The sequence below is a fragment of the Acinonyx jubatus genome, chromosome C1, assembly GCF_027475565.1.
Source record: "Acinonyx jubatus isolate Ajub_Pintada_27869175 chromosome C1, VMU_Ajub_asm_v1.0, whole genome shotgun sequence".
NCBI classification, from domain to species: Eukaryota; Metazoa; Chordata; class Mammalia; order Carnivora; family Felidae; genus Acinonyx; species Acinonyx jubatus.
Window position 1 is genome coordinate 129,901,645 of NC_069381.1, and position 24,435 is coordinate 129,926,079.

The 24,435-nt window shown below is 33.8% G+C and overlaps 1 protein-coding gene across 3 annotated transcripts in view; it reads right to left on the minus strand.

The window, feature by feature from the left end:
• LRP1B (LDL receptor related protein 1B) overlaps positions 1-24,435 on the minus strand; it is a 1,862,224-nt gene that overhangs the window by 568,612 nt on the left and 1,269,177 nt on the right. For all 3 annotated transcript variants that reach the window (XM_053214983.1, XM_053214982.1, XM_053214984.1), the window contains exons 28-29: positions 13,303-13,434; positions 11,734-11,961 (exon numbers count right to left, since the gene is read on the minus strand). In XM_053214983.1, coding sequence (XP_053070958.1) covers positions 11,734-11,961; positions 13,303-13,434 — 360 coding nt within the window. The remainder of the gene's footprint in view (positions 1-11,733; positions 11,962-13,302; positions 13,435-24,435) is intronic.

Sequence of the window (24,435 nt, forward strand, 5' to 3'; positions counted from 1 at the left end):
CTGTGGCACTTGAATCCTCTAATTTGGTTTTGTCTTTATTTTACACAGTTCTGTTATTTTCAAGCATACTGAATGTCCAACGCTCTTTAGACTAGTGTTATTCAAACTTGTAAGACACCTGGAGACTGTTAAGAGGAAGATTCTGATGCAGTAGGTCTGGGAAGAGGCCTGGCATTTGGCAAGTTCTAACTTGCTCCCAGGCACTGCTCCAGAGCAGTGGTTCCAACCCAAGCGCAGCTGGAACCACAGAGCAGCTGTTGCTGAACTCTCCACATTGTTAAATCTTCCAATTTTACCATTGTTGAAAGATGCCACGACGCTAGATTTTTCATGTGAAAGTGACAACACCAGATTTGTAAAATTTGGCAATTATTTCAGAATTTAAAAGAGCAAAATAGGACATGGAGACGTGGTGGTTCTAGGTCTGTTATACTGTCAGTATTGGCCCGGTAGGTTCCAGCGTCCGTGTATGTCTTTCCAAACCTGACAGAGCCTACTTTCTGCTCAAAATGCTCTTATTATTTCTAAATAACTTTTAATCACAGCTCCCTTAGAAGGTATCTTCCATGTTTTTATTCTCCTCTAATCAACAACCTTTCCTCTGCAAGTTACCTTTCATCATGAATTTACTGGTAAGTTGGTGCATCTCAAATGTCAACTTTATTTTTTTTTTGATCCAACACTAGAAATTTCTTTTTAGTTGTCCTCCTCTGGATCCCTTTTCTTGAGAAAAAGTACTACAACACCTCTGTAAGGCTAAACATGCCATGTCTGATACTTATTTATTTGCCCCATCCAGGATATTTATTCCTTCTTCTCCTTCACCCTCTGGACTTAATTGGTTGCTGAGAGACAGTCTTGCTATAATGAGAATACCTGGCTTCATGTTCTAGGTTGGGTGCCTATTTTTTGTCTTTAATCAAGTCACTTAAATTTCAGCCTCTATTCTTATCAGGAAAATGAGGCTAATTACAGATAATACATAGGATTGCTGGGAATATTACGTTAGATGATGTTATTTATTCGGTTTAATGCAGGGTTGAAGGATATTTTGCCAATCCAAGGACTTAATATTTTCTGCATTTTTTACTCTGGACTGCTTGGTATTGGCAAAAATAACACAGTATGTTTTTATTTTCTCTAAAATACATGTTTTCCAAAGGTTTTTGTTTTTATTTTTTGGCTGTTTCTGCTGCTCAAAATCCTTTTATTTATTTCTGATTGACTCTTAATCATATGGTCTAGAGAATACATTGCACTCCTACATTGGAAAGCATATTCAAATGTAAGCTATTAATACCTATTTAGTCCTTGTCAGTTCTATGGTTCATGCCCTCTCAAATCTATTTCTGTCTTTAAAATTGCAATAGCATCCATTCTTTTTCCTTATCCAACCAAATGATTCAGTTGCTGCTAGGTTATTTTTCTGACTGGAGAGTTCTGCATCATGACCTTTGTTTGTCCCAAAGATATTCAGTAGCTTTCAACCACTCAGAAAGTGATGTCTAAATTCCTTAGCCTGGCTTCCTGTATAATCTGAATATAACTACCTTCCCAACTTTGTTTTTCCACTATTTTTAAGGAATTACCTTACACTTCAGTCGTACTGATGTGTTTTCAGATTTCCAGACTTATCCTGACCTTTTGAACCTATAGGGCATTACCTGGAATTCATACCTTATTACATTTCCCTCTACCTGAATCTCACACAAAAGTAAGTAAGCAGATAGACAACATCACCCTTCAACCACAAAAACCTAATCAATCTTATGTCCTAGCCAGAAAGTTTGTCTCTATCTACCTAACAACAGGACTGTATCTGGTCAATCCCTTTGTACTTAATGTGATGGTTATTTGCTGACATATTACTACTCTTATATATATTTCTTGCAGGTAGATTCCTTGCTAATATATCTTTATAGTGCTGCTCTCCAAATGTATACAACATTGCTTCAACATAAATATTTTTTAATGAATTGATTAATAAATTCATGATATATATAATCTATAATTTTAAGGATATGTGACCTGAGCTAGAAATATCAGATAAGGTCCTCAAGTTCATTCTCAGGAGTACATATACAAATATATACTGAGCCAATATTAATTATCATTCTTTATCCTTACCTTTTTTCTACCCACCATTTAGAGCTTCTAATTACCAACTTTAAGTCTAAAATAAAACTTTTGTAGTTTTTGACCATTACTAAACCCATGTCTGTTTTCTATTTGTTTGTCTGTCTGTTTGTTTTTCAGAGCAACCTGGCAAATTCACCATAAGGGTGGAGTGGGATACAAACTGCCATGTTTAATGACAGTTTTCTTTCCTTGATAAAAATGTTAAAATACTATTTTGACTCTTAACTCTTGTTTTCAAGTAAGTCAAAGACCTCTGAGCAAATTTCTCAGAGGACTCAATTTTCTATATTGAGGGCCCTTTACCTTTTTTGAAAAGCCTTTATTGCAATAATATTCTCTGAAAAATGATAAACTATACCATTTAAATGATTTATCAAGATCACAAGACAGACAGGAAAGTCTCTAAGTGCTAACACAGACTTGTATGTTAGCTAAAACCAGAGAGGAAGGCAAATGGGAACACAGAGGCTGGTGCAGCTATAGGGGCAAAAAGTTGAGAAACCAAATCAAGTGATAATCCAGAGATTCACGGATCATTAGTTGCTTAGTGCAATACAGATCAGTTCTTAAATGCATAAAGACTAGGAAAGCTAAACAAGAAAAATACCAGGTATATTAGAAGAGTATACATCCTCAATGATACAGGTGAATAGGAAAAAAATAAATCTCCCTGCTTGCTTAAAAAGGAGAATAACTGAGGGGAGCCTGGGTGGCTCAGTTTGTTAAACATCCAACTCTTGATTTCAGCTCAGGTAATGATCTTGCAGTTTCTGTGTTCAAGCCCCGTACTGGGCTCTGTGCTCAAAGTGTGGAGCCTACTTGGGATTCTCCGTATCACCCTCTCTCTGCCCTTTTTTCTGTCTGTCTTTTTAAAGATTTAATTTTTTTTAAAAAAAGGAAAATAATTTAAAAATAAAAACAAAACTAATTTTTGCTGTTCTTTCTCTAAGTACAGAAAACAAAACTCAACAAAACCAAACCTAACCCAAACAAAACAAAAGAAATAAACAAAAACTTTAGGCATTAGTTTACACTGGGGCAACAGATGACTAGTCTGGTTGGATGGGGGACAAATCAAATTTAACTGATTTCCAGTTTATTGTGACTCCCTTTCCCTCCAGCAGAAGAAAATTCAAACCCTCTGTGGAAGAAAACGTATTCCTCAATGTAGGCCCTCAGAATTCCCTAGATTGAGTTCATTCTCATAATAGATCAGAACACAAAAATAAAGCATACACAGAGAAATGAAACATAAGAGCAAGGATTGAGAGAAAACTTCACAATAGGTTTAAACTTCCAGAGCTTACCTGCTTTTACATTGTTGTGTGAGATAAAGAAAAATGAGTGGAATATTTTAAATAAAAAATATGGTTTGAAATAATAAGTCAATAATTTATTTTAAAAATACCCTTGGAAGACATAAATGATAACCAAAAAATAACTTATAAATATTTTTTAAAGTAATATTAAAAAGAAACAATTTATTAAGTGGATTAACCAGCAGCTTAGATATAATTCAGGAATTGATAAAAGACAAATTAAAGGAGTTATCCAGTGCCAACACAGAGAAACAAGAAGATTAAATGAGTTGGAGGTTAGAATGAAGTCTAGCACATCTAATCAAATTTTGCAAAGGAGGAAATAGGCTAGGTTAGAGAAAATGGTCAGAGATAATATTTGAGGGTTTTTTTCCTCCCTGAGCTGATAAAAAGACACGATCCCATAGGAAGTAAAACAGACTCTAGAGGCCTAAATAAAAACAGTGCCATGAAGACAGAGAAAAAATGTTAAAAGCATCTCGAGAGAAAAGACACAACACCAAAAAAAGAATGATAGTTAGATAAACATGGAGATTCTCAATACCAACAAAAAAAATGCAAAAATTGTTGGAATAATATCTGTCAGCAAAGGGTTGAGAGAAAATAACTTGAAATTTGTACTCAACAAAATTATCTTTACATCTACATGTCAACAATAACAAAAGTATTTTTTATTTAAAAAATGGGTAAAAGAATGGAATAGTCATTTGTCCAGGGAAGATGTATAAATGGCCAAGAAGAACATGAAATGATGTTCAACATCACTAACCATTAGGGAAATGCAAATCAAAATCACAATCAGAAACCACCTCAAACCCATTAGGATGGCTACTATAACAACAACAACAACATCCAAGCATTCACAAGGAGGTAGAGACATTGGAACCTTTCTGTATAACGTTGGTAGGAATGTAAAATGGTGCAGCCTCTGTGGGAAACTGCATGGCAGTTTCTCAAAAAAATAGAATTACCATAGAATCCAGCAGTTTCACATCTGGCTATATACTCCCCAAAATCGAAAGCAGGGTCTTGAAGACACACTTATGGTCACAGCAGAATTACTGACAGTAGCCAAAAGGTACAAATAACCCAAATGTGCATCAATGGATGAATGTATAAAAGTTGTGATACATATATAAAATGGAATATTATGCAGCCTTAAAATAAATTCTGACACTTGCCACAATATGGATACACCTTGAAAATATCAAGCTGTGTCAAATAATCCCTTCACAAAAAGACAAATACTGTGTGATTCCACTTCTAAGAGGCATTTAGGGCAGTTAAATTCACAAAGGAAGTAGACTGATGGAAATTTGGGGAGTAAAATTATCTGGTGTTGGGAGGAGGGGGTATCAGGAGTTGTTGCTTAATAGCTATAAATTTCAGTTTTACAAGATGAAAGGAGTGCTGACGATTGGTTCACAATGTGAATGTACGTAAAACTTGAATTATATACTTACAAAGAGTCAAGATGATAAATTTTATGTGTATTTTACCACGATTAAAAAATATCTTCCAAAAACAAAAGCTAAATAAATATATTTTCAGAAAATATATCAGGTTATCACTAAACTAAAGGAATATTAAAGGATATAATTCAGAAAAAAGAAAAATGATCAAAGAAAAAAAAGGCCTTAGATGAAAGAGGAATGGGGTAACCACATAAACTGGTTGAGGTGTAGATAAATCTAAATGAAAAAAATAAATAAATACAGCACAATGGTTGTCAATTCTCTGCTTATGAAATTTATTTTTTTCTTTCTGTCTCTCTCTCTCTTTTCTTTTTTTTCTCTTTCTTTTCTCTCTTCCTCCCTCCCTCCCTCCATGCCTCCCTTCCTTCCTTCTTTCCCCTACGCAGTGGACTTGCTGACACCAGCATCTTGGAGGTAGGCATAAATTAGGCTTTTACCCAAAATCATGTATGTCTTCAAAAAAGGAGGGGATCCCAATGCTCATAATTTTCTGAGGAAAGATATGGTTATATCCAATCAAAACTCATTTGAAATGAGCTTCTAGGCAATTACATACCTGTTCTAAGGGGCCATGTTAAAAAAAAAAAGCAAATTGGTAATATCTTTGAAAGCTGTCTCAAGGGAACTTGGTAAATATTAAACATCCCATTTGTTGCAACTATGAGAAACTATATACACACAAACACATATATTAGCATATTTAATACATGGTATGCAAATTAAGAAACAGCCTAAGAAATAGAATATTACAAAACACTTTAGGAGCCTTCTATGTACACCCTCACTAATTTTATGCTTCTTCAACTCTGAATAATTTAGTATTTATCACTGTCTTGTTTTGTTTGTTTGTTTTAGCTTTAACCCATATGTATGTATCCCAAACCTATGTTGTTGTTGTTTTTCCTAGAGAATACACATCTCAATCTCCTAAACCTATAATTATTTGTATTTTAGATATGCTGCTGATTTGGGAAAATGTTTAAAGTAAGGCTGTCTCCTTTATTTTCATCTAGATCAATGTCTCCAATATCTTTCCAATTATCTGTTGAACTTCACCTCTCTCCCAGTCATCAGGTTCAATTACTTCTATATCTACCACACCCTTGGTGTCTGTCACCTTCTTATACCTCTCATTGTTCTAGTCTAATTTTTACTCTAGATTTAGAACATTTCTTAAGTTCCTAGCTGTAATTTTTTTATTTATTTATTTTGTGTGTGTGTGTGTGAGAGAGAGAGAGAGAGAGAGAGAGAGAGAGAGAGAGAGAGAAAATCCCAAGCAGGCTCTGCATTGTTAGTGTGGAGTAGGATGTGGGTCTTGATTCTACAGACCATGAGATCATGACCTGAGTCGAGATCAAGACTCTGATGCTTAACTGACTAAACCACACAGGTGCCCCTCTAGCTGTTTTCTTATCTATAATTTATCATTTTTCAATATTTCAGATTTCTATCCGATTTATCTTCAAAAGGGTCTGAATCACCTATAAACATCTATAAAAATTTTCAGTGATTTTCCATTGCCTTTAGGGAAAAAAAATACAAAAATACAAAACTGCTGCTCATCCTGACATAAGACCTTCTCTGATGTGCTGTCACATTAACCTTCTAAGTTATTCTTCTGGAAGATCTAGCTACCGCTCACTACCTGCACCTTTCTACATGTAAAGTGTCCAGAGCTTTGTACCTCCTGATATCTCAACCTGGATTGATCAAGCTACTGGTTCCCCAAAGGTCTAGTTTGACTATTACTTCCTAAGGTAATTAGGTAATTACTTCGGTAATTCCATATAATAACTTAATACTCTTTGTGCTAATTTCCTAAGTAGCTGACACCCTTATTAAACTTCATATTTCATTTAGCCTTATATTTTAGTTAGTTGTTTATATCTCATTCTTTTACCAGATATGAAGCTCCCTGAGGTTATGAACTGTCTTAACTAAATAAAGCCATCTTTCTACCCATCTAATGTTCCACATATATAATCCATACATATATAAAGCCTATGGGGAAAAAAAAAGAAAATTCTATCCTTCTAACTAAAAGGTAAAGAATAAAGATAGGAAGTATGACTCAATTAGCACACATTGCTGTAGATACATAGTTCTCAATGGAATGGCATTTATAGGTGTGATTTTGCCTTTCTTTGTTTTTCTTTTCTCTTTTTTTTTTAAATCACAGATGTTGACATTCTTCCATAAAAGGCTTTCCTGGGTGAAAGTGAAAATTGAAATCCCACTCAGAAAGAGGCAAAACAACAGATGTTCCCTATCCAAACTTTCTACTTTAATTCAAGGCCTGGTTCCAAAATCTAGATCTCACTGTTATTACTGACCTGTTTTCATTTCTTTCAATCTCTCTGGACCAATTTTCATAATAGTTTTTTTTTTTTCTAAGCATTTATATTACCATATTAAATATGGTGTTTTGCAAAATAGAGGGAATGAGTGAATCGTTAGTACTCACTGACAAAATAATTGTTGGCAGAAGTGGATAACAATTTCAAATAATAATGGAAATCTACTCTGAAATAGATCCAATTAGATTCAAAGTATCACTGAGAATTAAATTTTATATAGTAGCAATGTGATCAAAAGGTTGGCATTTGAAGTGGTTTATATTTTTGTAGTTAAAAAGCATATGATTATATGATAATTTCCTACCATGTAAGAGAATGTTCTTTATAAATAGATATACTTCTAATTCATATTAATCTTCCTTTTGTTCATTTTAGCATCTGCTTAACTCAACTTAACAGTCCAGTTCATTCTGATGGTAGATGACTCTAGTACTAAAAAATACTTTGCTGAATCAATTGCATTTGCCCAAAGTTGAGGCCTTAATTTTCCAAAGATGAAAAATTTATACTTTACCTTAGAATAATGAGGCACACCGGGAGATTTTCCTAATAAAAACAAAATTTTGTTGACAGTAGCTTGGAATCTAATAAAACTGCCAACATATTTCTAAAATCTTTTTCTCATATTTCAGAAAACCAGTAAAACTGTTGACACTGGGATGGAATGACCCCCAACTTCACCCAGGTACTACTAAATGAACTCTGCAGAGTATGCTGAGTTTATATTCAGTGAACATTGGAAAGAAATATTTGTACAAACCATGTGGTTACAATAAAGTTTCTGCTCCCTACTTGCTGAAGTTCCTTATTTGTAAAAGGAAGGGATTCTCAGGAGGAAACATAGCACAACTTCAGAGTCAAAATCCAATTAGGATGTAACAAAGCTCTGGTATTTCCTAGCATGGCAAACCTGAATTAAATGCCTCCTCATTTTTAAAAGCAAAAATAACATTTACCTCAAACCACTGACCTCAAAGCACTGTATGGAGAATAAATGATAGATTAAAGAGGAATAGATACAAATGTGAAACTCAACTATCTTACTCCTGGTCTGTATAAGGAACTTTAAGGTGTATTAACTAATGTCTTCTTTTTTTTTTCTTCCTATGTTAATTGTAAGTGAATTTCTTGTCATGTTATTTAGAGCTTGGGGAGGGACAATCTTGTATCCAGTAAAGTACAATAATCCCGGGTAAGATTATGAACATTCAGGAGAGGCAAATGAGTATAAAAGGACAACACCCAGCCACTTGGGATGAAGTCCCAAATTCTCTTATTGTAGGGTAATGAGGATGATGGGAGCTGTAATCATACAGTCCTAAGTATGAATGTGCCCCCAATTGTTTCCTCATTTTATTTCTGAGACAGAGTTTTAGCTTTTAGGACTTTCTCCTCTGCAGAACGAAAGTAATTCTTAATTACAGGTTTGGAAAGATTATATGAGATAATGGTGCTTGTCCCATTAATGGCAGCTGATATTATTTATCACATCAGAAAAATAAACCTGAAAGTATAAATAATTGAAAAATATTTGGACCAAGCAGTGACTCAAGTATAAGAATTAATTACCACCAGAGAGTCAGGCCACAGACCACTAGCAAGAACATTTGCCATGAATTGTTAGTTACTTTTTCTTAGAATAAAATTATTTTTGGTTTTTGTGAAAGGGACAAATATACATATGGTAATAAATATTTGTTAATTTATACTATGAATGAGCCTACAGTCATGTGTTAGTATTTATGCTTATAATGAAGTGTACCTTGTACAAGTCAGTATTACAAATAGCTCTTGTAGGTAGTACATAAATTAAGAATAGCTTAGTACTTCAGGATATGGAGAATGACAAAGCAGGCAAACTATCTCTAGACCCCTTCATGAAGGCTTGACCCAAAGAGCTTCAGTGTTTTTCTGAAAAAAAAAAAAAAAAAAGGTCTGCTTCGGGCAATAGACAAATGTAGAGTCTGATTTTTGAAGCAAGTTTCACATTAGACTTAGGCTAAGGAAGATAAGGAAAGAAAGCATCTCTCAAGAAAAAGTCCAGTAGAGGAAGGATAGCAAAGTAAGAAAATACAGAGGCTGACATGTAAGAAGTAAGAGAAAGGTCAGACAGACATTCTCAGGGAATCTAAAAGATGAAAGGATAAAATAAAGTACAATTACTGGCAGGATTTGAGATACTTTGATGAGCTCACAAACTGAACTGTCAAAAGTTCATCTCAAGCTTTCTAATAATGGAAAGATAAATCAGGCCTTAACAAGGTTTCACTCTGGAAGAAAGGAAATCACAACTTCATTCAACTTGTAGGGTAGCCAGAAATGAAGGACTTATCCTTGACAATGCCTATTCCTCAACTTTCATATCCAATTAAGTTCCTTTATATTTTCACTCTTTGATATTTCTATAATTCTCCCACATTTCTTGATCTCTATTGTTTCCTTTCTAGTCCAGGTTTCTATCACTTCTTACTAAAGCCACTATAGCAGCCAGTAAACTAGTCTCCCAGAGTCCATGGCCCACCTACCCCCTACCCGAGACCTCTTCAATTCTCTACTAAATCTAAAAGCTAGACTCTTTTCCAAAGGCAAATCTAACTATATAGCTGTGCCCTCCTTAAAACACTTCCTTAGTTCTCACTATTTTCAGTACTAGCATAAAAATCAACAACCTGTAAAGGCTGGAGTTATTTGGTTTCTATTTATTTCTTTACCTCCATCAACCTGTATATAGTGTGTCCTCTTGTTCTCTGCTCAGTCAATACTGATCCTCTTTCAATTTCTTATCTTATATAAAGTATTCCAATATTTGTCAAAATAACTGAATTAACGATTGTTGATCCTAATGAATATATGTATTGTTAGTTAGAAAATTTCATGGCTCAATTTTTGTTAATAATTATAAATAGAGTTTCTTAAATGAAAATAAGTCTTTGAGATTTTCTCAAAGACAAACTCCAAATTACTACTGGCTATCAATCTATAATTACAGACAGAAAATTGTCCCCATATTTTCCTGAGGTATCATGTCTTTTACTTCATACAGTTCACAAAGCTTTTTGGTAAGGATTTCTCATTCATGATAAAGTGCTTAACAATTTTCTGTTAGACATTGATGAATTTCTTATGAGAAGATCACCTGACAGTCAGTCTCGGGAAGCACCTAATGTCCTTCAACTGATCTTTCAAGGTGTTTAACTGATCTTTCAAGACCATTACCTAGTCTAACAGTGGTTATCCAATCATTCCATCTTACCTCTGTAAAAAAAAAAAAAAAATCCTGTACAAAGAAGAAATCTTTGCATTAGCCTTTTTAGAAAGGTTCCTCTCTTATGGCAAGTTTGAGATAAATATTTGAATAAGCTTATAACCAATTCATTTAAGTTGCCTTAACAGTACTAAACTTAGATGAGTAAAGAGCTAGCACAAATAAAAAAGCACTTTAGTGGTCAAATACTCTCAGATCTACTAGTGGTACTCAAGCCAGCTTTCTAAGTATGATATGTGGAAAACTCTTGAAAACCAGTGAATTTAAAACCTGTACTTCTTATTGCTTTCACTAAGGGACTGATCCTTGTTCAAATAAAGCCTGATTTAAAATTGTTAGTATGCTTCAAAACATGAGAGTTTGCTATATCTATATGGATTACTGATCACCCTTTCTTCTATCTTTTTCCAAATCACTCTGTCATGCTTATGGAGCTGGAAATTGAACAGGCATGTCTTGTTTGGTTTTGCAGTAGTGGAAAAGAGCAGATACTCAATTAAGTTACAATAAAATAACAACAACAACAACAACAACAACAGACCAAGAAATCACACTTTAACAAAATTTTAAAAAAGATTAGGATAATTCAATGTTAAATATTTAGAGTTTAACCACAGCATTTACATGTATGTTTCACTTCACTTCAACTATGTTTTCCATTTTGGGGAAGTTGTTTTTTTAATGGCTAAGTTAACAACATTTACCAATAACCTATGATTCCACCTGCTAGGTCAGGAGGTGGATATGAATAGTCTTATTTGTGGAGTCTAGTTCTGTAGAAATTTATGCAAAATAAGTTGATAATAAGCATGATTCAGAGAGGGAAACCCAGTCCTTTCCAAAGTCCTATATTTTTCGTGTGCCCTAACTATAATTCCCCCATCAGCAGAAAGGAATCTTCAAATATGTTTGTTTAGAAGTCTGTAAATTTTAAGGAGATCCCTTTTGAATTTTTTTTCCTTTGAAACTAAATTTCTAGTTATTAGAGTACTATGTGCAACATAATTATAGCATTCTACAATTGCTAAGACATAGCATATTATTAAATCTCTGAATAATCAATTCCAACTTTCAATTAACAACATACAATTGGATAATAGAAAAAAGAATAAAAAAGAGACTTGTGATTATTACAAATTGAGTAACATTTTTTAAGTTGTATTTTGCAAAACTCTTACCTCTTGAAATAACAGTTTCTAATCCAGTTCCATTAATAAAAGCCCGCTTAATGGTTTGTGTTTTAATATCTGTCCAGTATAAACGTTCTTCAGATGCATCAAAGTCTATCACAGTAACGTCATCAATGTCAGGGACTGTAAAGGCCGTGATAAAGTTAAAATATGGATTATCAATATCCACTCCTCTGATTTCAGAACGCCTTGCATATAGAAGAAATTTTTTCATTTCTAGAAAAGAAACAGAAATAAGTGTTTTCCTCTTATAAGCTTGCCAAGTTTGAAGCAATCTAGAAATTCTAAAATATTAATTGTTGATGACTTAATAGAATTTTACCACCAGAAAATCATAATCAAGATTTGATGGGCAGAAATGACTTATCTATTATTTAAATTAAAATACTTAATAGAAACAAATATAAAACAACTTAGAATCCTTGCCATTATTTTTCTTTTGTTAGAAATGACAGGAAATTCTCAGCAATTTGATCTTAGAATTTTAAACAATTGCTAAAACACATGAACTCTACAAATGTCAAACAACAATATTTATTCTTTGTATATTTTAGAACAATAATGCATTGCATTAAATGATTTTTGAAGAAATCAAAGAGTATTTTTTCTATACTATCTCTGAGTAAAACAAAATTAAGCATGGATTTAAAAGTCATGTTCACATTTTCCCTATCAAAATTCAGGTTCAAATAATGTTAAAGCATGCTTTCTTACAAAGTTTTGTAAATCTGTAGTAACATTGTGAGTGATGTTGCATCATTTTCCTTCCATAGGCATTTTTCTTGAACAGAGTTTATAAAATAGGAAATAAAATAGAAGAAGTCACAGATATTCTATTATTTCATTGCTCTCTTTGAGATTATTGTTGTTGAGATATGCTATGATTATATAAAATTAATTAAATCGACATGTACCTAAATTCCTAAGTGAAGATTTTGTGAGTATATTCTTTTCTGTCCTTAAAGGTAATTGCTCTGCAAATAAAAATTACTTAAAAGTAAAATAAAACAGAAAAACTCCACAGTCTGATTTCATTCACATATTTCATTATCATTTTTTCTAGTTTAAATGTGCTGTTTAAATATTTTTTAGGAATACTTCAAAGTTACCCATTTTACTTCACTTCTCACCCCTTCAAGTCTATAATCCCCTATAAAATGATGTGAAAATAACTTTAGAAGAGCAGGAAGAGATTAAAGCTATTGAGTACCTCTTTGTTACATGGGTTACCTACATCACCACTTTCTGAAAATGCACTTTCACTTAAAATCTCCCTGTTTTGTAGAGATAAATTCTGCTAACACACTAAATCAGAAAGTGGCAAGAAAAAAATGAATAAGGTAATAAATAGCAAAGTGCAGTATATCACATATTTAAAGAATTTGTCAGTCTTCCCCAAAGTAGATGAATCATCAATAGAGTCTGGAAATAGCACTACCTCAAATGTTTTTAAGGACATTAAAAATATCTTTTGGCTCACTTTGAGGAAAATCTTAATGCTAATACAATTTGAGAGAATTCAATTTAAATTTTAGATGAGAACTCCAAGAAATTTACCATAGCAGGTCTTCTTGTCTGAGGAAAGCTTCATCAAGTGGGGGCACGCACAAGCAGCACTCCTATTATGATTGATCAGACACATGTGAGAGCAGGGGCCTTTGCCGTCATTAGCTGCACAGGGATTGGTAGCTGTAATTACACAGTGAAATATTAACAGTGAAAAAGAAAAAAATATATATCTATTAGGGAACCTCTGAGGTTGACAAGGGTTATTCACTTAATGATTCAAAGTGAAGTTCCTATATAGCACCCATTACTGCGGTGATTAATATGACAATAACAGACAATCATATGTAGCAATTACATTAATAAAAACATTTTTCCTCTTCAAAGAAAACAACTAAGTTAATTCCCTCAATTTTCTGTAAGTTGAAGTGTATGAATCCTATTGCCTTAGAAGCAAAGAGTTTTTTAAGGGTTTTGTCTGAGAAAAAACAAAACAAAACAAAACAGGATTAATGATTCAATTTAGTTTATAATAAACTAAAGTAAACCATAATCCAGCAATTGGGTGCATCAATGGATGTTTTTATTTTCCTAACCTACCATATAGATCCCATTCTTGCCTTAGCACAGCACTCTTACTGTTTCCCTAGGAAACTATTGTTGTTATATATATATCCTTTCTTCAAGCCATACCCTTTGTATAAAATCAGAGGACTAAGTGAAGAAATGTTGATCTTCCTTCATTATTAAGACATCGACTTCTTCTTCTTTTTTTTTTTTTTTGGTACTAACAGATTGAAGTTTCTTCCACATACACAGATTAGCTAAACTCTATTGTATAAGTAAGTTATAGTATATTCAAATATAGGATGGAATATTAAATTTTATAGTTCAGTATCACTGTCTTATTCTTTTTGTGTTTCTTGTCCTGGCATTGTGCCTTTTGAATATGATTGTAATCTCAGTTGATCAATAACTCTTCTTTTAAATCTTATTTTTGTAAACCATATCTAGTAGAATAAGGATACTAAATTAAAGACAGAAAAGTGTTACAACTTCTGATCCCAACTTCTGATTCAAACTATTTTATATTCCTAACAAGTGGACCTACTGTCCAGAGTTCTTTTAAAGCACAAAGAATAAAAATCAATGCAATAAAACTGTACAGGATATGAGAAATTAACTGTATTTGATACACAATGTGACTTGTGTCAATATTTAGCAGCCTCCCTAAGGTAATGAAAATAATCCATGTCTTTGAATTTGATTAAAAATAAATAAATAGGCTGCCTGGGTGGCTCAGTCAGTTAGGCATCTGACTCTTGGTATGGGTTCAGGTCATAATCTCACAGTTTGTGTGTTTAAGTCCTACATTGGCTCTGTGTTGACAATGCAGAGCCTGCTTGAGATTTTCTCTCTGCCTCTCCCCCACTATCTCTTTCTGTCTCTCTCTCAAAATAAATAAATAAACTTTAAAAGCAAGCAAATAAAATAAATGGAAATGAAAGACACAGAAATATTTTCCTAAGAAAATCAATTAAGGAGAGATTTTAAGATGGTGGCATAAAGCCATCCTGAACTCACCTCCTTCCATGAACACAACAAATCTACAGCTGTATATAGAACAACTCCCCATGAAAAGGACCTGAAAGCTAGCCAAACAGCACCTCCATAGCAAAGAATAAAAGGGCCACACTGAGACAGGTAGGAGACAGAGAGACATGGTTTCAGAAGAAATCACACCCCAGGCACTGCAAACCACAGTCAGGAGGGATCTCATTTATAGAACTTGTCCCTGAAAAGTGAGTAGTTTGTGTCCCACACCAGGCAATCCAACCGTTGGCAACTGCATTGAAGAGATGAGCCCCTAACACAGTTGTCTTACTTCCATAGGTTTACTTCCAGGAAAATCATAGTGCTATAGGGAATGGAAAATCCACTCTTAAATGGCTGACACACAAACCCACTCACCCTGGAACCAGCATTAAAGCAACAGTTTGAAGCTTTTAGATCATATGAAAGGAAGCTTATTTGTTAATCTTAAACCCTCTGTCAGAGAGACAGTGATATGATGAGACCGTCTCTAAGGACAGAGATTCTCGCAGGTGCCATTTTGCATTTTCCTTCTGCCTTATTGTTGCTAGAACTAGCAGGTGCCATTGTTGCAATCCCTCTCACCTCTTCACCCCTCACTGCTAGCTCAGTCAGATTACACTGATCCCACACACCATAGCCACAGCCCACCCGCCCAGACCTAGCTGATCAGCCAAACATTCCACCCCCATGTACTGTAGCCACTGACTGTCTCACCACAGCTGGCAGGTATGTACAGCCCTCACAGGAGACAGCACTTGAGAATCTGGTTTTGTGGATAGGGGTTACATTTCTGGGCCTCATGGGTATGAAACATTTGGAGAAACAGACAATGACAGGCTACCAGCCACAGGACACTGCATAAATAATAGACTGAAACACTCCCTCAGGATTTGTGTGAAAAAGGCCTGTTTTCTTGTTCTGTAGCTTCAGTCTGAACATATCCAGAGATCAGAGGTGCCCCTGGGAACCTAAATAGAGAAACACCACACTAGTGCCTACTCTTTTCCTACTCACACCTTAGTGATATCTCCCAGAGAAGAGATTATGCATATATCTAAAGCCATAATTTTTACAACTATTGCCCAGATCCCCCAAGTTTGAAAGTCAGTGTGGTTTATGATTATGAACCCATAAGACTATATTTACATGCCTTGAAAGCTGCTGCCTGAGGATCTGGCTTACAATTAGTCTGAGAGTATGCACTAAGATTCCTCCCTTTAGAACACTGACAGGTCTTGGCACACCCTCAACAACTGGGACCTCTGAAGAATGAATTAGGCTACTTAAATAATCACAAATGTCTGAGAAACAACCAACAGGGAAAAAAAAGTTTGAACCTTAAGTTTATCTACTATGCAAGTTCACTCCTTTAAGACTAAGGAAGACAGCTATTTTACCCCATACAAAACAAATAAACAAACAAACCAAAAACAAAAACAAAAAAAAAAAAAACAAAACACACAAACAAACAAAAAAAGAAACAGGATCAAGCAAAATAAGGAGACAGAGGAATATGTCCCAAATAAAAGAATAAGACAAAACCCCAGAAGAAGATCTTAATGTAGCAGAGGTAAGTAATCTACCAGATAAGAGTTCAAAGTAATGTTCATAAAGATGTTCACTGAACTCTGGAGAATGGATGAACATAGTTAGAAAGGGATAGAAAAATAACACAGTACGAAAGGCAGTCACAGACATTATAAAACAATAAAATAGCTGAAATAAAAAACACACTAGAGGAGTTCAACATAAAACTAGATTAAGTAGAAGAATGGATAAGCAACCTAGAAGACTAGGCAGTGGAAATGACCCAATCAGTAGAGGAAAAAGGAAAATAATAATAATAATAATAATAATAATAATAATAATAATTAATAATAATAATAATAATAATAATAATAATAAAAGTGAAGCTAGGTTAAGGGACCTGTTCAACAACACCAAACAGAATAACATATTCATTATAGGGGTCCTAGAAGGAGAAGAGAGAGAGAAGAGAGAGAGAAGAGTAGTAGTTAGTTTATTTAAATTAATAATGACTGATCAAAACAGTAAGGTACTGGCACAAGAACAGACACATAGATCAATAGAACAGAATAGAAAACCCAGAAATGAACCCAAAATTATTTGGTCAACTAATCTTTGACAAAGCAGCAAAGAATATCCAATGGGGAAAAAGACAGTCTGTTCAACAAATATTGGAAAATATGGACAACAACATGTAAAAGAATGAAACTGGACCACTTTCTTACAACATACACAAAAATAAATTCAAAATAGATGAAAGACCTAAATGTGAGACAGGAAACCACCAAAATTCTAGAGGAGAACACAGGCAGTAACCTGTTTGACATTGGCCATCGCAACTTCTTGCTACATATGTCTCCTGAGGCAAGGGAAACAAAAGCAAAAATAAACTGTTGGGACTTCAAGATAAAAAGCTTCCGTGCAGTGAAAAAAACAACCAACAAAACAAAAAGGCAACCTTTGGAAAGGAAGAAGATATTTGCAAATGACATATCTGACAAAAGGGTAGCATGCAAAATATATAAAGAATTTATAAAAGCCAACATCCAAAAAGAAATAATCCACTTAAAAATGGGCAGTAAACATGAACAGATATTTTTCCAGTGAAGATATACAGATGGCTAAGAGACACATGAAAAGATGCTCAAAACTACAGTGAAATATCACCTCACACCCGTCAGAATGGCTAGAATCAACAACACAAGAAACAACAGGTATTGGCAAGGATGTGAAGATAGGGAAACTCTCTTGAACTATTGGTGGGAATGCAAACTGGTGCAGCTATTGTGGAAAACAGTATGGAGGCTCCTCAAAAAGTTAAAAATAAAACCACTCTACAACCCAGCAATTGCACAACTAGATATTTACTCAAAGGATTGAAAACTACTGATTGGAAGGGATACGTGCACCTCAAAATTTCTAGCAGCATTGTCAAAAACAGCCAAATTATGGAAAGAACTGAAATGTCCATTGACTGATAAATGAATAAAGAAAATAAAGTATATATATATATATATATATATATATATATATATACACACAATGGGATATTACTGAGGCATGAAAAGAATGAAATCTTGTCATTTTACAATGATATGGTTGGAGCTAGAGAGTATGATGCTAAGTGAAATTCAGTCAGAAAAAGATAAATACCGTATGATTTCACTCATGTCAAATTTAAGAAACAAAACAGATGAACATGGGGGTGGGGGAAAAAGGAAGTAAACCAGAAAACAGACTCTCAACTATAGAGAACAAACTGAGGGTTACTGGAGGGGAAATGGGTGGTGGGATGAACTGAATGTGTGATGGGTAATGAGGAGGGCACTTGTTGTGGTGAGTGCTGGATATTGCATGTAAGTTATGAATAGTTAGATTCTACACCTGAAACTAATATTGTACTGTATGTTAACTAACTGGAATATAAATAAAAACTTGACAAAAAAAAGGAAATGATAGTTGAAAACTTTCCTAATATATGGGAAAAATAGGCATCAGGAATCCTGTTCCAGGAAGCACAAAGAGTTCCACATAAAATAAACACAAAGGGATCCAAACCAAGATACATTATAATTAAAATGTCCAAAGTTAAAGATGAAGAGAGAATCTCAAAAGCATCAAGAGAAGAACAAATTCTTACATACACTGGAATCTTAAGATTATCAGCATATTTGTTAGCAGAAAGTTTATAGGCCACAAGGGAGTGGGATGACATGTTCAGAGTACTGAAAGGAAAAACAAACAAACAACATTCCAACCAAAAATACTTTACCTGGCAAGGTTCTTATTCGGAATTGAAAGAGAAATAGAGTTTTTTAGACAAGCAAAAAGTAAAAAAAAAAAAAAAGTTCATCACCAACAAACTGGTCTTACAAAAAAATGTTGAAGAGATTTCTCTAAGCTAAAAAGAAGAGGGAATAACTAGTAACAACAAAACATATGAGAGTAAAAGTCTCATTGGTAAATATAAATATATACTAAAGGTAAAGGCTTCACCACATATAAAGCTAATATGAAGTTTAAAAGACAAAAGTAGTAAAATTAACTATAGCTACAACAGTTAAGGTAAACACAAAATGAAAATATGTAAAATATGATATAAAAAATAGAACACATGGTGGAGAAAGGAAATAAAAATGTTATTTTAGAATGTGTCAAACTTACGATGCTATCAACTTAAAATATACTGTATATATGTGTGTATATCTATCTATTTATCTATCAATCCATCCATCTATCCATCTACCCATGGTATTGTATGTGGACCTCACGGTAATCACAAATCAACAACAGTCTATAGTAGACACACAAAAGAAATGTGAAAGGAATTTAAATATAACACTAAATAAAATCACCAAACCACAAGTGAAGAGAGCAAATGAAGAAAAAAGGAACAGAGACAAATTATAAAAATGGCCAGAAAACAATCAACAAAGTGAGAGTATGAGAGTATGGCAATAAGTACAACAAAGAGTATGGCAATAAGTACATACATATCAATAATTCTTTAAATGTAAATGGAGTAATTCTCCAATCAAAAGACACAAAGTGGATGAATAGAAACAAACAAACACAAACAAAAAACAAAACATGGGTCTTGCTTGCAAGAGTCTCACTTCAGATCTAAGGACACACAGAGACTGAAAGTGAAGGGGGTCGTGCCTGAGTGGCTCAGTCGGTTAAGTGTCCAACTCTTGATTGTGGCTCAGGTCATGATCTCAACATGGTGGCATCCAGCCCCGTGTCAGAAGCCTGCTTGGGATTCTCTCTCTCTCCCTCCCTCCCTCTCTCTCTCTCTGTCCCTCCCTTGTACATGCTCATGCTCACATGTACTCTCTTCTGTCTCTCAACAATAAATAAACATGAAAAAATTAAAAAAAATAGAAGTGAAGGGATAAAAAAGATGCAAGTGGAAAGTTAAAAAAAAGCTTGTATAGGTTATACTTATATCAGACAAAATAAACTTTAAAATAAATTATACAAAAGACAAGGGCATAACATGGTCAGTCCAACACGAACATATAATATTTGTAAATGTTCACCCAACAAAGGAGTACTTAAATATATAAAGCAAATATTAATAGTCAAAAGAGAGAAACTTACAGCAATACAATAATAGTAGAGAACTTTAATATGCCACTTATATCAATATATAGATGTCCAGACATAAAATCGATAAGGAGACATTACCCTTAAATGACACATTAGACCAGCTAGACTCAGATATATACAGAACATTCCATTTAAAAGCAGCAGACACATATATCAATGGAACAGAGTACAAGGCCAAGAAATAAACCTATACATATATGTTTAATTCATATATAACAAAGAAGTCAAAGATACACAATAGGAAAAGGACAGTATTTGCAATGAATGGTATTGGGAAAAGTGGACAGCCACAAACCAAATAACGAAACTGGACCACTATCTTAACCATACACAAAAATTAACTCAAAATTGACTAAAGACTTGAATGTAAGGTCTGAAGCCCTTCAGAAGCCATAAAATTCAGAAGCCAATTTTATGAAGCCATAAAATTTCTGGAATAAAACATAGATGGTAAGCTCCTTGACATTAGTTTTAATAATGTTTCTTTGGATCTGACTCTGAAGGCATGGAAACAAAAGCAAAAATAAACAAATGGGACTACATTAAGTCTAAAAACTTCTACATAGCAAAGGAAATCATCAACAAAGCAAAAGGCAAGGTGCTAAATGGAAGAACATATGTGCACATCATATATACAGAGTTAATATCCAAAGTACATAAAGAACTCATATAATTCAACACCTAGAGGAGAAACAATCTCATTAAAAATGGACAGAGGATCTAAATAGACATTTTTCCAAAGATGACATAGAGGTGGCTGACAGGCATATGAAAAGATTTTCAGTATCATTAGTTATCAGGGAAATGCAAATCAAAGCCAGAATGAGAATGTCATCTCAGATCTGTTAAAATGGCTTTTGTCAAAGAGACAAGAAATAACATCTGTTGGAGAGGATGTGAAGAAAAGAGAATATTCAGACATTTTTGGCGGCAATGTAAATTGGTGAAACCACTATAAAAACTCAAATGGAGATTCCTCAAAAGATTAAAAACACAATTAACATGATTCAGCAATTCCACTTCTGAGTATTTACCCAAAGGATACAAAAACACTAATTTGAGGAGATATACGTACCCTGTGTTCACTGCAGCATTATTTATAGTAACCAAGAAATGGAAACAATCTAAGTGTCAATCAATGGATGCACTGATAAAAAAGATATTATTACAGATATATATATATATATATATATATATAGATGATATAGATAGATACAGATATATAGATATTACATATAGATATAGATAGATATGAGGGAATACTACTCAGCTATAGAAAAGGAAATCTCCATTTGTGACAACATGGATGGACCTTTAGGGTATTATGCTAAGTGAAATAAGTCAGATAAAGAAAGACAAATACCATATCATTTCACTTATATATGTAAAAATAAAACAAATTAACCAATGAAAACAAAAACAAACTCATAGAGAACATGCTGATTATCAGAAGGGATGGAGGTTGAGGAGGCTGGCAAAATGGGTGACAGGTCTCAAGTGTAATGTGATAAATGATCACTAGACTTATAGTGGTGATTGCTTTGTAGTGTATACAAATACAGAATTATAATATACAGCTCAAACTCCTACAATATATACTTATTTTACCTCAATTAAAAAATAATAAGAAATAAAAACTATTAGAAAAGCATGGAAGCATGCATCTAAAGATTCCTTAGGAGTCCAAGTCCCTCTATCACATGGAGTAAGTGCCGCATATTTTGTTTTCTTCCTTTTTAAATTCATGTATTATGGTTAGATTATGATTATAAAGAATTGTAGATTAGAGAAGCAAGAGAGCAGATGTAAGAGCAGAACAGGAACCAGAATAAAGAAGAGGCCTTGTTTGAGAATCATTAAATACCTAGCGTCAGGGTAACTTAGCTGAAGTAGTAAGAGAAAAATCCAAGTTTTCAACACTTAAGACAAAGTACAGAAGATGAGGAAAAAGAAGAAAAACAGAAAAAAAATAAAAAGGAGTAAAGGGAGAAAGAGGAAGGAGGAGAAAATTTTTGTTTAAAAACATTGACATAGGCAATGTCATTCCTCTCAAAGAAATTAAAAGCATAATCCAAGACAGCTCAATGATAGGTACTTGGATTTTACTTTGAACACCACTATTTTTGGCCCGGAATCATATTAGCTCTTCTCAACATCCATAATTGTGATAAAATATTTTTAAAAGCAAAACCAAAATACTTTCTGTATGCACAATAACGTAAAAAATTACATTGGCTCTGTAGCCCATATGTATTAATGATAACACTGTAATGTAATGTTCACAATCTTTTCTGCTTTCACAGTGTGCAAAATCCAAATGACTTTTTATTTTCAATTTTTAATATTTTCTCACTTTGAAATAACAGTGTTAAACATTTTTAGTTCCTAACCATGCAATCGAACAGATACCAAATTACCATATTAAGGAATTTGATTCACGATACTCACATTTTAATATAAAGCAGGTATTAGCAAATGGTGACCCCAGAGTCAAATATAAGCTACTGCTTGTTTTTGTAAGTAAATTTTTATTATAACATACCCATGCTTATTAGCTTACACATTGTCTATGGCTGCTTTCACACTACAACAGCAGAGTTGGGCAGTTTCAGCAGAGATCATACGGCCCACAAAGCCCTAAAATATTAATTATCTGGCTCTTTACAAAAAAGGTTTGCCAATACTTGGTATAAAGCAATTAACTATTTTATAAGAAATGCTATTGCAGAATCCAATTTTCAATACAGAGGTTGTAAACGGCTACAGAACCAAGGCTGCTAGCTCATTTATTTCTATGCAGGAGATGGGAAAAGCTGACCAGTGAATGGAATGCTGTAAGCAATCTTAACAGATGAAATGCAAATACAACTGTGCAGAAAGAGAGTACTGAAGGTTCATATTACCTAAACTCAAATTGGACCAAAGAATCTTAGAGATACATGAAACACCCATCTGTATATTTATGCATTGAATAAATATTATTCTGCCTACTTTTAAAAAGCTTGAATATAATAGTAGACAAGACATAGTTCCTGTAAGGGATTTAAGAGTCTGTACTCTAACCATGTACACCATCCCCTGCAATTCCATGGTGTGTGGCTTGTTTTAGGTTCTCTCCATTTCTCTCTTAGGTTGCTACACTAACTTTCTAAGTAATCTCTTGATTTCTGGTTTCTCCCCAATGCATATATTAGTTTTCTGAAACACAGACTTAATCATACAGCTGTCTTGCTAAAAAATCTTAGATGGCTTCCCACTGTCTTATTCACAAAGTCTCAATCTTACCTCCTACCATTTCTCCCATGATACTTTTGGCACTGGCTAGAGTTTACCTTCTGCTTTCTAACTTCCAGGTGTTTTTTTTTGTTTTGTTTTATTCTGATCCATTCTGTTTATTTTTGTTCAAGATGTCATCAGCCTTCCAAACTCACAAAACTTTTCATTTCAAAGCATTTTTTCCACTTCTTTTTCATTAACATATTAAGTATTATTTGAGTTCCCTAATATGTGAGTCCTTTCCATTTTTACCTTTCCTATTCCAACACAAAGTTTTATTTTGTCACCTTTGCACGACCCCTATGGCAGCCTTGTATCTGGTACTCTGCAGCACTGCTCAGAATATTCCAACCTCTTCTTTTTCTTCTGCACACATATTATGCACATGCTCAAATCAATTCTTCATTGTTGTCTGAATATCTATATCTTGCCCTTTGCCACTTCCACATGGTGTCCTTCTCCCATGGAATTTCATTACCAATATTTTAACCTGCCCTCATCAATAAGCCTAAGTCCTTTTTCTTTCACAGAATAGTTTCTAATGAAGGTAGCTAGTGCTGATGTCTTCCATTAATGAACATTAGTTTTAATTATTGCCTATACAAGGCATTAAGCAATTTATTATTTACTGTCCTACTTTCTAATTATCTGTGACCTATATTGATACATTTTATGTCTGTATGTGCTGGTAAATACTGGTAAATCAAAGATTAGGATTTTCTTTTCCTTTTTCTTTTTTTTCTGTAAAATGCCAGATAGTAAATATGTTCACTTTTGTAGGACTTATGCCCTTCATAGTAACTATCCTACTTTGCTATTGTAGCACAAAGGCAAGCATAAACAATATGTGAGTCAAAAGGTTTACTTGTGCTCAAATAAAATTCTATTTACAAAAGAGGCAGGAAGGTGAATTTAGTCTGAGGGCCTTAATTTGTCAATCTCTGAGTGTGAGTATCAGTGTCATGCTGGCAGGAACTATGACACATGTATAATATACTGTTTGTACATATGACTTATATACATAACATTTTTTCTTGTAAAATTTCTCTGGTATCTATTACTGTGTTATACTTAAGGACATTTGGATTCATATGCATGCTCATGCTCAGTGTAGGTGGGATATGTTCTAAAGAGTCAGGAATCTAAATATTTGGAAAGTGAGTTAATCTTCTA